Raw genomic sequence first — 15142 nt, 5'->3', positions numbered from 1 at the left:
CCCATCCCACTCGCAACCGCGCGCACCCTTACCCCGGGAGGCGGGAAATCCGGAATCGCGACGCCGCCCGCACTCGCGCGGTGACAGCCCTTCCCTAATCCCAGTTCCCCTTTCAATCCCGACCCCAACACAAACACTCGATCCCTGATCTCCTCCACAGCAGAAGCCACCAAAACCGTCCCCTCCCACGTAGCAGCCACCCCCGTGAACGTATCATAGACCTGACCACCATCACCACCTGCACCTGCACCACCCGCACCATCAAAATCACCCGAACCTCCTCCAAATTCACCACCACCAACAACAACCACCCTCCTAAACCGCTTCACCATCTCCCCCTCCCCCTGGCCTCCATGTTCCTTCTTCCGGGATACCCCACACCGCCCATCCCCATTCCACCCCGCCGCAAAGACCCTGCCCCTCTGATCCGCCACCAAAGTATGATTCCCCCCGGCCACGATACGAACCACGTCGGCTCCCTTCGGCCCACTTCCTGCATATTCACCTTCATTTCGGTCCTGGTCATGGTGGTGATCCTGGTGGTGGTGATCCTCCGCATCCTCCGCAGACTCGAAAACACATCTCGTCGGCACAGAGACATCCTCCTCATGCCCCAACGCCAATTGGCCGGAGCCATTCGACCCAAACGCGAAGAGGGGCATAACTTTTTCCAGCTCCGTGACGGCCTTTGAGATGGCTTGCTATGCTCTAGCCAGGTAATGCAGCGACTTGACAGATCTAGACGGTATACTGCCACCCCACCGGGAAATACCCAGTCGGAATACAGCAATGTGGATGGATTGTGATGTGATCTTATCCGCCGTTATTTCGAGAGCAGGTGGAATTCCGAATTACTAGCTGCTGCCCTTGACGAAAAGATTAAATAAATCCGCGTCACGTATGAGAAGTAGCAAGCAAGGAAATAACTATCATGGAGGAATGGAATCAGAGAGGATAGACAGACCACACAGGGTTGGTTTGTTCTCTTTAGCGGTCAAGAGAGCACTCCTTCGCGATATGACAAGAGAAATACCCGAGGGTAAAGGACAGTGGCTAGACTACCAAGGCACCAAAGATCAGATAATCTTGCAGGTGATAACGAGTGGGGTGGAGAGCAAATTCGATGCAGGAAGATTATTGATAACGATGCGATAAACAAGGTAGTGAAGGTACCGCTTTTCGTTATCGCTTACCTCTTCCGAATTAGTGGGGGCTATTAACCGGCAGAATCCTAGTCGGCCGAAAACGGCGGAGTGGAAGACCGCCCGGCGGCAATGACGACGTGCGAGAACGCCGTGGGGCCAGAGGACGATGTAACTTGCCCTCCGATGAAACTGTAAAATGTCAACTCTGGGGTAGCAATGCGGGGATGAAGGATACTACGAGGCTAAATCCAAGCAGAAGAAAGTCAGGATGAAAAGTATGTATTTCCCAGCCTTGGGAAGGATGCAGTATTAATCAGCTTCTATATACTAAAAGTAGGTATTTATGTACCTGGGTATTGGGAGGAGGTGTACAGCCACAACAAGAACCAAGCAAAACCACTCGCTCGAAAAACAAGGATAGTGAAACAGCAAGAAAGGAAGAGTGAATGGCATCATCAACCCGGATTGGGGTATGCCACATGCAATGCATCACGCCGATGGTCTTTTCAAAGTGCTAGAAAGGGAATCATTCAACATAACCTAATGGTTGGTCTTCTCATTGAAGGACTCTCCCGAGTCATCCTGCGCAGCCGGAGGGAGAGCGAAGTTATCCGTCCTCGTGGCCGGCTTGTCCATTCCGCGGAACATAGGGCTGGTGCGGTGGAAGTAGGAGTGGACGTGGCCTTCCAGAAGAGACTCGTCGGTGTCCTGCAGGTACTCTTCACCCTTGGTAGTCTCATCCATCTTGCGAGCCATGGCAGACTCCCATTCAGCGCGGAACTCCTCGACCTTCTGCTTGTAGTCAAGCTCGGCGTTGTAGTTCTTTCCAACGCCGCGCAGACGCTCCCAGACAGACAAGTGCTTGGAGTGGATAGCAGGACCGTGGTAGTCCTGCTCACGCCCTTCACGGATGTACTGCCAACGACGTTCCTGCTCCTTCAGATCCAAACCAGTGGTGTCGGGAAGGAAGAGCCAGGTGAGAACCATGCCGGCCAGACCCCACCAGGGCACAAAGTAGAACTTGGTGCGGGTGCCGATGTAGTTGTATAGCACCGAGGCCAACAGGGCACCGAGTTTACCGCAAGCGGCGGAGATACCGTGAGCCGAGGCGCGGATGGGAGTGGGGAACACTTCGGCGGCAACCAGGAAAGTGATCGAATTGGGGCCGAATTGGTTGAAGAAGGAGCTCAGGAAGTACATAGCTTGGAAAGCGTGGATGTTCTCCGGCTGGATGTAGTAATCGTAGTGGAAGGCGGGGACGACGAACATAACAAAGCACATCAGGAAACCGATCATTTGCATCCACTTGCGACCGTAGAGTTTGTTGTCCACGAAGAAGGAGGCGCAGTAGTATCCAGCCAACGAGACACCGACATTGCACAAGCTCCACAACCATGTAGGCATAATGGACTTGTTACCGGGGCTCAAAACTTCGATGAACTCGGAGCTGAAAAGCTTGTTGCCGTAGAAGAAGACATCATTGCAGAACCAACCGCCGGTGGTGGCCAGAAGACGAGGCCCGAAGTACTTGAGGGTGAGCTTGAGAGAGTTGACATCATAACCAGTGACAGAGGCCTTCTTCTTAGCGGCGTCCAGCTGCTTACTGGCAGACTTCATGTGGTAGGCACGGTAGTAGACCAGCCACAGGGTTCCGACGGCGGGAATGGCGAAGGAGATACGGTAGGTCCACTGAGCAGCAACGGCGGAGTAGGGAGGGTTACCGCTCCCATGGTGGAAGATCAGTAGCAAGATGATCAGGATAGCCTGGTTGAAGAACTGACCCCAACCTTGCATCAAGAAAGCGCTGGTGACCTTACGACCACGGTGGAGACGATCCTCCTTGGTCGAAACCTTTCCGGAGCCGACGGCATTCTCCATACCGCTGGTGGCAGTCATGGGATATTCACCACCGACACCAACACCGTAGACGAACAGAGACCAGGCGTAGCAGATGATCCAGCCATTCTCGTTCACACCCCAAGCTGCGATAAGCATGATCAGACCGAGAAGCATGATTGTAGCATCCTGAATTAAACCCCAGCGGCGACCAACCCTAAATTGTGTGGTTAGCGATACTCTTTCCGAACGGATTCGAATCGAAGACCATACCAGTCACCTAGAATACCGACCAAAATCTGACCGACAATGATACCGAGAATCTCGAGGTAGTCGATGGCGTAAATCCATTGCTTGTCGCACGTCTCGTATTCTTTCCAGCAGGACTTGAAGGAATTTTGGAAGAGAGGCTTGATGTTTCCGATAGAGAAGAGCACGTAACTAAATAGGCGCAAAAGCCAATGTGAGCAAAACTGGTGGCACCTTCGGGAAGAGTCGTTGGAGGGAGGGACCTACCCTTCGAGACCAAGACCAGCACCAGGCAGGACCATATTCCGGAAATAATACGAGACAGGAGAAAGAGGATCCTCCTTGATCATGGCCCAGATTCCACGAAGCTCACGCTTGGATTCCTGGGCGTCGTAGGAGCCAACGAACTTGACTCTCTTGACTAGGGGCAGATCGGCCCAGTAGGTACCATCGGGGGTATAACTGTCATCGGGACGAATGAGCTGATCGAAGGCACCCTTTTCGTGGAGATCCATGTCCTCGAGGGGATTATGAGTGCCAGTCATGTCGGGGCCATGGGGGGCCTGAGCACCGAGAGTTGCCATCTTGTCGGACGATGTGGAATGATAATCGACTTGGCTGTCGCAACAAGACTCGGACAAGAAGAAGAGGCGCTCTTAGAAAGATCTCCTAAGGAGGAGAGAAGGGGGAAACGGGCGCGTTGACCGTGATTGAGGCGTCACACACGATGCAGGCCAAGTTGTTGGACAGCGGCCGGCCATCAATCTTATATTCCGAAAATCTCTGGGCTGGGCGGACCGGCAACAGCCCACCGTCACGCCCCAGGCACATGTGCAAATGGTGGGACGTGATAAGCCAGACGCCGGTCTTGGGGGGAGGGAGGGGTGTGTGTGTGGTTCATGGGTCGACGGGGGAAATTCTGGGTAGCCCGTTGTCTGGTAGGTAGTGCGAGATCTAACTGTACGTAGTGGCGGCGGGTGGGGAAGTAAGAATTAGTTTTAGCGGAGTGGATCTCAAGGAAAAAAGAAGGGTTCCACTGCGCTGCAAGTCGTTAGTCGACTTGACTAGGATGCAGGAAGGCGGATTCTCGCCAGCCCCAGTGCCTAGGCCCTAGACCCAGTTAAGGATATTGAATAGGTAATACTGGAGCCACTTTCTCTCTTTGCTATCGGCCTTTCGTCGCGGCTTTTCGACCGGAGAGACCGGAGCGGGTGAAAGTTCCCATGAGAGAGGAAGAGGTTCAGGACGGGGCGGTCATCGGTCATCGGTATCTAGTAAGCACTGCAGTAGTGGTAGGTAGGAGAGTAGTTTCCAATCCAGCTTGCCGTTCCCGGGCAGAGTTCCTTCCTCCGAGAATCAATTGCACCCACACCCGCACCCACCCGGATGAATTGGGAAACCCCATCTATCAGGCTGATTATTATTATGATCTCGTCGGGCGGCATAGGGATCGATCAAAAGTAAAAATTAAAATCTTCTATCCCTCCAAAGAATGAACTTGAAAGGATTCAATCAAACTAGGATTATGGATTATGAATAATTCTCAGGAATAATGTCTGGTGGCGGACGGTGATTGTGGCGGAAGTCAGTTGAGGTTGAGCCCGCCGAGGAAGACGAAGGACCAACCTTGGTGCGGAAAGGCGGGCGTGAGGGGCGTTTCCCACTGCAGAACTTCCGCCGCCGGCCAATCGAGAGCGCACGTGGGGGCAGAATCGCCTTCGATTGACACTGACCGCCTTCTAGAATCACCCGCCCGGACTTAGCTCGGTCCAATAAAATGCTGGCAACCGCAACCCCACTACGAAAGCTGCACGCCTGGCCGGCCCCAAAGTCACCATGAATTGCTGGCAGGTGGTGGTGGTGGCATCATCCTCCATTTTTTAACTGTTAGAATTTCCCGGGGGAGATAACAAAAAGACGGGGGATCTATTGGATCTGGAACTAAGAATACCTAATCACGACGCTGCAAAAAAAGACCGACCTGCATCAACTGGACCAATCTGGCTGGTTCACTTCCAAGTTGGTGGTTCCTTAGTTGTTCCCGAGTCCCGGATGGGAAAGAGAGAGCGGTGCGCTGTCAAGTGAGATCTTCAAGTGTATGAGAAAGTTGGAATTGAGCGGCAAGAGGGCTCCGCTCAGATCTTCAGTGTGTTACACAGTGCTGTTCATCATGATGTTGATTTATCTCGATTCCATTAGATCTTACAGCTGAATGATGCATATCCAGATAATATGTTTTCCTGCGTTGTCCTTCTTCGTCCTGACGTTCCTTTTGGTCCTCGTCCACCTGACACTGACAGCCGGGCCACGACAGCCATGGACTTTCTTGGAATAAGACATGGCTCATTGAAACACGCGCACATAGTTTGACCCGGGCCTGGTACTCGTGGTCGAAGTCTAAACCTGTGCCGATGCGTACGTAGTTGCATATACAATTGAACAAGTAAACAAGTGAACATTGTGTTTGGCATCTCTTGGCACTGCACCTTCAGTTGTGTGTCCGCCAGCCAGTCGCATCGCGTCCTGCCAGCACGTTCCCGCCAACCCTTCCCCAGTCGTCCATCAACAACTGGCACTTCCCCCCTCTTTCCTTTCCTTTCCCCATCTTTTGTTGCCCCGGGCCCTCGTGCTCTTGTGCCTTTCTGGGAGGTGCCCCTCCTCTTTCGTTATCGTCTGATCAAGAGATCCATCCGGTTTCATGGCTCCTGCTCGTTTCCACGGATGGAGACGTCGACCGACCACATGGCACTACGTCCGCCCTCTCTGGACCTATCCCTTGCCTGCATCGCTCCACGGTGCATCTCAGTCAGCTTATACATCATTCTCGTACAGGACACCGGAACGAGGTGCCACAGTCACAGTGCAGCTTGGGACCCTCCGTCTCTGCCCGATCATGGTCATCAAATTTAATGTGTGTTGGATGATGACGGCGCACGTCTCGTCTCGGAGATGCTCTGGGCGGACTTGACCGATTTCAACCTTGAAACCTCCAAGATAGGGGTCTCATCATACTACAGGCACCTTCTTCTGGCAGTATGAAGCCGGCTTGGGTTTGGTCCAATGAGAGCCGCGGGTTCCGCCTCGTGGCTCATATCTCTTTGACCCGGGCCTACCTTTCCACTCCCACGGGCTGACCATCAGCATTGCTGACAGGGTCTCCCATATCAAAGGAGCTGCTGAGAATAGGGATCGTCTATCCCACTGCTCCTTCCAGCTCCATCCCGAGCTTCATGGGTCATGGTCAGCCGCCATGCTGCGTATGCATCTAGAAACAGCTACCCGGCCGGCCCTAGTGCAGCAAATTGGCCACGCACTCCCATAGTTGGGTAATAGCTGCAGGCAGGTAACATGAGAGCGCTGGACCCTGATTCCCCCTTTATCAAATGAAAGAATCTGGGTGCAACTCATGGCCCGGTAGTGCGCGGTGTTCAGCGAGATCGGCCGCTCATCTCCTGACATTACAGCCAGGCGAGATCCAGCAGAGCCGATGGTGGTCAGACGTGGTCTCCTCGTGAAGATATACCTTCAATGAGTGGTTCGGTGAAGTATGGCCGCTACAGTGGCACGAAGCTCTGCTTTGCACACATCGATTCATGATGAAGCACGCTGTGCGCAGGTTGATATCTGTTTCCGTCATCCAAGCAAAGCTTGACTGAAGGCGTGTATCACAAGCCTTCTTGGCCTCATATATCTCGCCCAGGGAACACATGGCTTGGTTTCCGCCACTGGATGCAGCCTTTTTTCTTGGAGTTCTTTGCCTAGAATCATCCTGGCGCTGCTTATGCATTGCCACACCCTCGACCCTGCATGCCTAGAAGGCTACTAGGCTATGCGTCGAAGGAATGCCAACGCGGCAGCCGATATACCCGCTCTTTGCTAGTTCGTGCAGATGTCTCAAGTGGGTTCTCTCCCCCTTACTTAGTCATGTACGATGCATTGTCACCGAGTGAACTGGCTCTCGCTCTGTCGTTACTCGGGTGTAGCCCGGCCCGCGCCACCGGTCATCAGGTCGGTTGCCTTGTGTAATCGTCGACGGTGGTACAGTCCCAAGCCCTTGCATGGACACAAGGCTTACACGAACACTCTAATTCGACAGACCATAACTTCAGTGGCGGTGGTGAGGTCATGCCTGCTCTCTGGTCTTCCTGGCCCGGCGCTTTCAGTACCGACCTGAGAAATCGTCCAATACCTCACGGTAAGCGATTCGTAGATTCCAAAGTCCGCCACGTTCCTATTACATGAACTCTTTGTGTAGCCCTGCTAGCGGAGTAGGCGATAGTACAAAACATGCAATCCAACTGCATTATATGACTAAAGCCACGGCGGAAATCCGAAGTTGACCATCTATATCTTGTTCTCTAGATGAAGAAAACCCCCCTACATCAGCCAGAGTATACCATAAAAAAACTATCACTAAGCACTTATCCAAATAACACATCTCATCCAATTTTCCCCTCAACCCACTGCATGGCATTAGTACTCGGGGCCCAGTACTGGATCAAATGAAGTATGCATCATTGCGACCAAGCTTCATACCTCAGTCAACTGGGGTACTGTACAATTAACCAGGCCAGCGGATCGGTTGCGGACCTTCCGAAATGATTACCCCCCCTCCCTGGCAATGAACGGATCCCTCTGGGCTTTTTTTTTACAACCCACTACTTTCCAGAGGATTTGTAGCCAAAACCAAGTCCCCTCGTTCCTAATTTTCCTCAAATAAGTCACCGGACACTGTTCTTTTAGATAATCTATCAGAACTGCTTCATCGAGAATCCCCTATTCTGAAACGCTCGCTAGCTTTTAAAGATCTGGTACACTGACAACAAGAGGATCGATCATGCGATGCTGTTCTCCCTTTGGGCTATTGAGAGAAGGTTTAGGGGTGACTTGTTTGTGGATTCAGGGTATACTTCGCGGACACGTAGGTGATGTTGCTACTGCTATGACAGATAACAAGCAGAGAGAACGTTTTGTCGCCCACCCAACGTGGTCTCACCAGTGTAGCATCCTCACATGTCATCAGTAAGGTCTATGCTAGTATACAGGATAAGCGAGGACCAGGGAATGGATGACTAGCTCTATACATCATTTGAACCAAACCATAAAGTGAAATCAAGCATGTCGTCAAATAATTCGGCTGGATAATTGATAAATGCAATGGAGGGTCACTATATTACTCGCCGATTCTCTGATCTAACCTCGCTTAGTGTCTTTGTTTGCCGCTGTAGGTTGGTTATAGAGGGGGGGCGGGCTTTTGTACGCAGATTCCATATATCGGGGAGGAGTTGGGGGAGGGGGGGGGTTGAGACCAAATGCTGGTTCGGAGTGTCACGCACTGTGGCAAGGCAAGGGGTGTTTCTTCATAGAGAATCTCTTGGCAATATCAAGAACAAGCTGAGTTATTGGTCATCTTTGGCGGACATTCGCCTCAACCGATGAATCGGATACGGCTTCTCCGGACACCTGAAGCTGCCCACACAAGGAACAAAGCGATCCGCTCGTTCGACACCTAGCAGTGTGTTGTGTCTACCTCATCTATTTAGTGCTCATATATCCGCAAGAACTATCATGTACCGCCAGCAAGCGGGGTAAATGTCGAGTTCTATGCTTTGTTGTCGTACTCTGCAAGTTTCGATAGCCCCAGCTCTACGCGAGCTTCCATCTGATCCAGACTCACGAACAAGAGGGCAAGAGCTATAGCTCAACCAGCTCATGAATGCTGTAATGAGAATCCAAAGTGCCCTCATCCGTCTGCCGCATCTTATTCTGCACGACAGTGTCAATGTTCGCCCGCTCTTCCGCACTAAGCAGACTCGACCGATCCTCGATAGTTCTGAATGGGCCATGGAACCTCGGATCGATAAATTTCCAGTATATTTCGTCGAACATGGAACTGTGGCGTGAAGCGAGGCACATCCAAAACAATGCCGTCTCCAGAGATTTCTCCATAGCGACTGATAGCCGTTGAGATGGAGGTAATGAGCCGTCCTGGATCTTGGCCTCACACTCTTTGAGGACCCCAAGGAATGTGTGGAATCTCGGCATGAAGCGCACCAAGAACTGATCAAAATCAGTATCCCAGTCTTCTGGCTCCTCCAAAAAGAGCCACTAAGGCGCCGCATATGTGTATTCGACGGGAGCAGAATATGTGAACTCCCAATCGACGACCCCAGTAACAGCCAGTCTTGTTGCATCGACAAGAACCTTGTCAGGACGGAGGTCATCACATTAAAAGTGAATGGTCGTTTCTGCACCGTCCACTCGCCGGACTCGTCCAATCGAACAGCTCCAGCAAGATTTCAGCCATAGCCATATATGCTGTTCTCAAGACAGACATGTTGAGATTCGAGCGCAGTGTGACTATCTCCCGAGTCGGTTCCCCAATATACCTACTCAACGGCTTGCCCTCAATGTAGTCCATCACGATGTATGGGTCAACCACACACCTCCCAGATCCCAGAACCTTTGAAACAGGACTCTTGTATGCTGAGCAACATATTGCATGATAGTGACCTCGTCTTCGACCTTCTCACTACGAGCGACGATCCGACCAAGACCAATGAATCGAACCACGACATCATGACCGTCACCGTAGGTCACGCGGTAACAAACATTGAAAGCGCCACTTGCAAGCGGCACGGCTTTGACAGGCGTGAAGCAACCCTCCCCGCCAGCTCCTCGGGTGAATTTCTCAGTAGATTCTGAAGCCACACTTGAAAGATCAGATTCGGTCTCTCTTCTGCGAGGTGGTCGAAGTTCATGTTGCATGCGATATAAGGGTGAATCTGGGGAAGGAGTCAGCACAGGCATAGCACAAAAAACATCTTACGCGCTCACCGCAATTCGTCCGAGCCCAATTGGCCGCGAAACTTTGTCATAGCCAATACTCACCTCCTATTAAGCGCCTTAGGCCTAGGTGAGCACCTTGACTTCATCTCATCCGGTCAAGGATTGATTGGTAGCTGGCCGTCAGGTAGCTTTCTTGTAAATATACACAGTGAGATCCCACTGATATGCTTCTATCTATGATGTCCGTCTTATCTGCTCGATCTCGATTAAGGTAGGCCATGGAAAGCATCGCACAGTTTCCCCATGAGCATGATGTGCAGTAATCTGGCTATCTTTTTTGGTGATGTTTGTTCTGCAGGACTCCGTCCGTCATAGAAGGGAGCAACCCGATTTAGGAAATACTATACATCTCCACCTCCCCCCCGGTTGGCCGCCTGATCACAACAACACTACATGTTAAAGAATAGCGACTGACCATGAGTACCAACTCAGGCTCTTTTGCTCTATTAGCACTTGAAATCCTCCAATATTGGTAGTGACACAGCATGCCACTCAATGATTCGCTCTCAACCTGGACAATATCGTCAATCGGTGCTACTATCACGTCAGTCGATATCAAGCGGGGTAAGACAGCCTTCAGACAACACTCCCTGCCAGAACCACCAGCGTCTTGGATTTTAAGCCTTGCGACATACTGTGCCAGCTGACCGGATCATAATCTTGTATACTTTTATTGAGCACAAACACGACATGGCGATCCCAGCACCTATCGCAAACCAGACAGCTTACGGCGATGTTACGACCGAGCCGCTAGAGGCATACGTCCATCCACCGGAGACAACGCAACCGCGTAAGTACTCTTCCGACTGACCAAACGGCGGCAGAGCACACTGACAAGCGAGCCAGTCGACTATGCAGACCTCGTCACACTTGATCTCTCTCTCTTCGAAACCCCAGAAGGCAGAGCCAGACTAGCGGAACAATTGAAGCAAGCCGCACATGAGGTTGGTTGGTCTCTCTTCTTCCAAAATGCATAAGCTGGCTCCAGCCCAGGAAAGAGACCAAGCTAAGAAAAAGGATAGGGTTCTTCTACATCACCAACTTCGGTCTCACCCAAGACCAGATTGACCGACAGTATGCCATCGGGCAAGAGTTCTACGCGTTGCCCTTCGAAGAACGATTGAAGTATCGCGCTCCGCTTGAAGAAGGGAACTACAATGGTTACCGCCCGCTCGGGAGCGTCGAGCTCGCCCCGGGCCTGCCAGACAAGGTGGAGATGTACAACCTGTTCAAGTTCATCCCACAGACGCAGCGCACCCAGCCGGACGTGATTCGACGGCACTGGAAGGAGATCGAGCAGGTTCATCGCCATATCCATGAGAAAGTAGCGCACAAGATCCTCCGGCTCCTCGCAATTGTGCTGGAACTTCCAGACGAAGAGGCTTTGGTCAGAGGCCATCGCTATGAGGCGAATTGCGACAGCGCACTCCGGTATATGATGTCGAGGGCCAGGTCGGCGGAGGAGAATGAGCGGTGCAATCATATCTACACACGGGGCCATACAGATTTCGGAACTCTGACGTTTGTCTTTCAGCAGCCAGTGGCAGCGTTGCAAGTCAAATGGTCGGCGGAGGCAGAGTGGCAGTGGCTGAGGATCCCCGAAGGTCATGCGGCGGTCAACATTGCCGACATTGTAGAGTTCCTATCAAATGGGTACTTGAAGAGTGGGGTCCATCGTGTCGTGTCTCCGCCAGAGGATCAAGTCGGGCTGGATCGGTTAGGACTGCTCTATTTTGTAAGACCGTCAGATGAGATGAATCTTGGGGCCATCGATAGTCCGCTGCTCAGGCGATTGGGGTATTACTCGCACCGAAGGCAGGATGAGAAGGAGGTAGCTATCCCTGCCACCGAATGGGTAAGGGCAAGAGTCAGGAAAAATTGGGTGAAGGCTGAGTTGAAAGAGATTCTCTCGTTGGGCCGGTTTCAAACGCAGGTAGTATACGATTAAGTCTCTTGCAGTCGACTGTGTTAGGGTACTGTCTCAATGAAAGGAGGATCGCTCTGCATCCGAAAGTAATGACCAGCCTGAGCTTCTGGCTATGGGCTACACTGAGAGTGAAGCGCGGGGTAATAAGGTACCAGCTCAGACCTTCCTCGTCAGCAGCTCGCGCCACGTGCCAAATCCGGGGTAGCAGCCATTAGTGGGGCGTGCGGGGGGCTTTAGCGTTAGAACACAAGAGACTGGCTGACAGCAAGCAGAGATACGACTTTACACGATGGTGCTCCACTGTAGACAAGCATTGCTACACTTCGGACCAAACCATGGGACATTATGCATGTCCCGGTCACAAGTGTGACGTCCACAGTGAGCTGAGGACTCTGCAAGCATAATGGATGATGATAGCTCATGAACCAGTGCGCTCATGGATTCGAGGGTTAGAATGCCAAGGATGTCACCATTCCCTCGTAGTCTGACCGCGGAAATCGAATTTGTTCATAAGATATAGGGTTGAATCACGATTCAAGTGGGCCAGGAATACCATCGGTGGGCGCGCACATTCTTCACGCTGGCGGTTGATGAGTCTTTCCACGCTGCGGTATTCGCTGCCTGATTTCCCAGGCCAAGACATTCCAATGGTATCTCGCGTCCAATTGGAATCATCTGCGAGCCAACGCGGTAACATTGTGCTATTCGATAAGTAGCGAGATGTACCGGAAGAAGTGAGGTTGGAGTCCACGATGTTTCTTATCTAAATCTTGCTGGCGACTGGCCATCTCAGGGAATGCTCGACGATCTCATCGGCCCGATAGCGAAGAGTATACATGAGAACTCATTGCCAGTCTGGAACAGCTGTAATGCAAGTTGATTCTCCACAACCTGTTTGTTGACAAGAGAAGTTGAGCGGCATCGCTGCACCATGAGTCGTCTAGTGAATTGGTTGCCGACAGTGGCAGCATTTATCGCCTTCATACTGACACTAATATGCCTCTTCGCGGGGTCACAAACGAGTGTACTGCCCGACACCTCAATCCTAACAGTGAGTTAACCTGCCCTCATCGCCAGAGTGACACCAGATGAGCTCAAAGATGAGATAAGCCTCTGACATTTACGACAGATCTATACCTCAAACATCAGCCAAAGCACGGAGATCGCTGGTTTCTACTCCATCCATGTCATGTCATACTGCGAGGGAGAACTGCGGGTGAATCACAAGGACTTTAACAACTGCTCCGATCGAACGTTGTTCTTTTCGTTTGACCCTGATGCTGCGATCCGGGCCGACACCGGGAATACTACCTCCCCGGCGGACTTGGGGTGGCCCAGCGCGATCACCGACGACTTTTACGCCTTCCAGATGACATCGCGCAGTATGGGAATATTTTATTGTTTGGGAGCCGGAGTGGCCGCCCTGGCGCTGTTTGAGAGGGCATGGTGGGCGATCAGACGCGGTCCGCGACAGACGGTAACGGAAGTGTCGTCCATGATGGTATGATCCCGCCCGTCTTGCGATATGTGGGCTCTCAACGGATGATACTGACCCGTGCGCAGTTGAGTTTCGTGATGCTTGGGATCTCGTCCATCATTGCGACCGTAATCGCATTTCAGTTTGTCAACCTGGTCAGCTACCATGGGCAGGACGCTGGAGTAACAGCGGAGTACGGGCCGCAGTTCCTGAGTCTCACTTGGGCAGCAACAGGGCTGTATCTGATTGGGGGCACGACAGGGTTAGTGATGGTGTTGATCGACCGCAGTCGACCTCCTGTGGACTATGTTCCTGATGACGAGGATGGATTTGACGAAGGCCCTGACGATCTGCTGGAAGACCATGCCAAATCGGAAGTCCACAGTCACCACAGTGACGATTCGGTAACATTGCGTTCACACGAATAGCACGGGCTACCAGGTACGGCGTAAGGAACAACGCGGGAATATCCAACGGGACTGTAAAACGAATCGGAAGAGAGAAGAGAAGAAGGCGACAAGGGGGCCGATCGGACGGATGGAAATGGGTGGAAAGTGAGGGAAAAAATCGATTGGGCCGGGCGGGAAACGGGGATGAAGCCATTGGTGTGTAACTTGCAAATAACTCCCTAGTAATTAGTCCCATTGTATTATTACTACTTACTACTTACTGTACTGTACTGAACATTGAACTTGCATTTGCTGTGCCTTTTCCTTTCTATTCTCATGTATGAAGCGAGGAATCGAGAAAGATCGAGAAAGCTGGGGGAGACAATAAGGGTGTAAAGACCCACATGAATTGTCTTAAAATTTTGGAAGATGGAATTGGACCGAGTCGATGAGGGCCGAATTCAACATGGAGCCAGCAATTGGAAAGACGAGGTGGAGGAGAGAATAACGTCACTGGGTGGGGGAGACCGAGAAGACCGAGACAGACTACGACGTAAGTGTAAGGAAGTTGTGTATGTACTGTGTAGTCCTCAGCCAGACTGACACCGGCAGCGGTGGGTCTTCCCTCCTCGTTTTCCCCAGCGGCATGACGATGTGATGTTTGATCGAACGACTCCCGCCCAACTGTCTGATGATGATGACATTCCACTCCTCCCTCTTACCACTGGTCAGAATCATCCTCATCATTCCAAGAACATACGAGTAGGCCGTACTCGGGAAGAAGTCTTCGTACCCCTCGTGTCCTTTGAATCCTCAAGCCGAGTTGTGCCAAGGGAAGACATTCCTATCCGGGCCGATGTACTCCGCAAACCCGGGGAAATGTAGAATGACCAGGGTAGGGTAGTAGTGGTAGTGTAGTACTAGCCTACTAGGAGTCTAATATAGACCAGTCGAAGAAGACAGAGTGGTTTCAAGATCACTATCAACCTGACTGATCGGGAGGGATCGGGAGACCGGCCGTGGCTGATTGGGGTTGAATACCTGAGTAAGTAGGTAGGTACTCCTTGAGTATGATTATGGAAGCATACCACCAGACACAGTCAGAAGGATAGGTACATCCACCCTGCTAGCTGCAATCATGCAAGTGCATTTTGTTTCCATGATCATCATACATGTGTAGTAAGTTAGAATATCCTGTTTAGGATCACCGCACGGTTGACGGTATGGTTGTTCGTTTGAGGTAGGGGTCCCTCACGTCATCCTCGGATTG

General features: G+C 51.8%; 4 protein-coding genes across 4 annotated transcripts; 2 read left to right on the top strand and 2 right to left on the bottom strand.

Moving 5' to 3' along the window:
- Positions 1–1415: 1415 nt before the first annotated feature.
- ASPACDRAFT_75254 (putative MFS phosphate transporter) lies at positions 1416–3896 on the bottom strand. The gene is made up of 3 exons (XM_020204404.1): positions 3498–3896; positions 3255–3422; positions 1416–3198 (listed from the first exon to the last, which is right to left on the bottom strand). Exons 1-3 carry the CDS (start codon positions 3812–3814, stop codon positions 1686–1688), a joined length of 1998 nt encoding a protein of 665 aa, XP_020060069.1. The 5' UTR covers positions 3815–3896; the 3' UTR covers positions 1416–1685.
- Positions 3897–8723: 4827 nt separating this feature from the next.
- Positions 8724–10123, bottom strand: ASPACDRAFT_1885228 (uncharacterized protein). Its single transcript, XM_020198390.1, has 3 exons — positions 9677–10123; positions 9458–9516; positions 8724–9338 (listed from the first exon to the last, which is right to left on the bottom strand). The coding sequence occupies exons 1-3, from the start codon at positions 10038–10040 to the stop codon at positions 8925–8927; spliced, it is 837 nt and encodes a 278-aa protein (XP_020060068.1). The 5' UTR covers positions 10041–10123; the 3' UTR covers positions 8724–8924.
- A 646-nt stretch (positions 10124–10769) lies between these two features.
- Positions 10770–12027, top strand: ASPACDRAFT_22765 (putative oxidoreductase, 2OG-Fe(II) oxygenase family; the record flags this gene model as incomplete). The annotated part of the gene is made up of 3 exons (XM_020199145.1): positions 10770–10869; positions 10926–11027; positions 11102–12027. 3 exons carry the CDS (start codon positions 10770–10772, stop codon positions 12025–12027), a joined length of 1128 nt encoding a protein of 375 aa, XP_020060067.1.
- Positions 12028–12937: 910 nt separating this feature from the next.
- On the top strand, positions 12938–14041 carry ASPACDRAFT_49820 (SUR7/PalI family protein; the record flags this gene model as incomplete). Its single annotated transcript, XM_020202290.1, has 4 exons — positions 12938–13057; positions 13136–13507; positions 13570–13782; positions 13925–14041. 4 exons carry the CDS (start codon positions 12938–12940, stop codon positions 14039–14041), a joined length of 822 nt encoding a protein of 273 aa, XP_020060066.1.
- Between the last annotated feature and the right edge of the window lie 1101 nt (positions 14042–15142).

Source organism: Aspergillus aculeatus (genome assembly GCF_001890905.1).
Source record: "Aspergillus aculeatus ATCC 16872 unplaced genomic scaffold ASPACscaffold_2, whole genome shotgun sequence".
NCBI lineage: Eukaryota > Fungi > Ascomycota > Eurotiomycetes > Eurotiales > Aspergillaceae > Aspergillus > Aspergillus aculeatus.
The sequence above is the reverse complement of the archived record's forward strand: the minus strand, read 5'-3'. Positions and strand labels throughout refer to the sequence as shown.

Bases quoted from the DNA above. Each gene is read 5' to 3' on its own strand.
- ASPACDRAFT_1885228 (XM_020198390.1), bottom strand. From the start codon at position 10,040: ATGCCTGTGCTGACTCCTTCCCCAGATTCACCCTTATATCGCATGCAA. The intron at 9,517-9,676 runs GTGTGTGGTTGA...ATCTTGCTGGAG, and splicing joins AAGGTTCTGGGATCTGGGAG to CTGTTCGATTGGACGAGTCC. The intron at 9,339-9,457 runs GTGATGACCTCC...GCGGCGCCTTAG, and splicing joins AACGACCATTCACTTTTAAT to TGGCTCTTTTTGGAGGAGCC.
- ASPACDRAFT_75254 (XM_020204404.1), bottom strand. From the start codon at position 3,814: ATGGCAACTCTCGGTGCTCAGGCCCCCCATGGCCCCGACATGACTGGC. The intron at 3,423-3,497 runs GTAGGTCCCTCC...GCGCCTATTTAG, and splicing joins GCTGGTCTTGGTCTCGAAGG to TTACGTGCTCTTCTCTATCG. The intron at 3,199-3,254 runs GTATGGTCTTCG...CACACAATTTAG, and splicing joins GTCGGTATTCTAGGTGACTG to GGTTGGTCGCCGCTGGGGTT.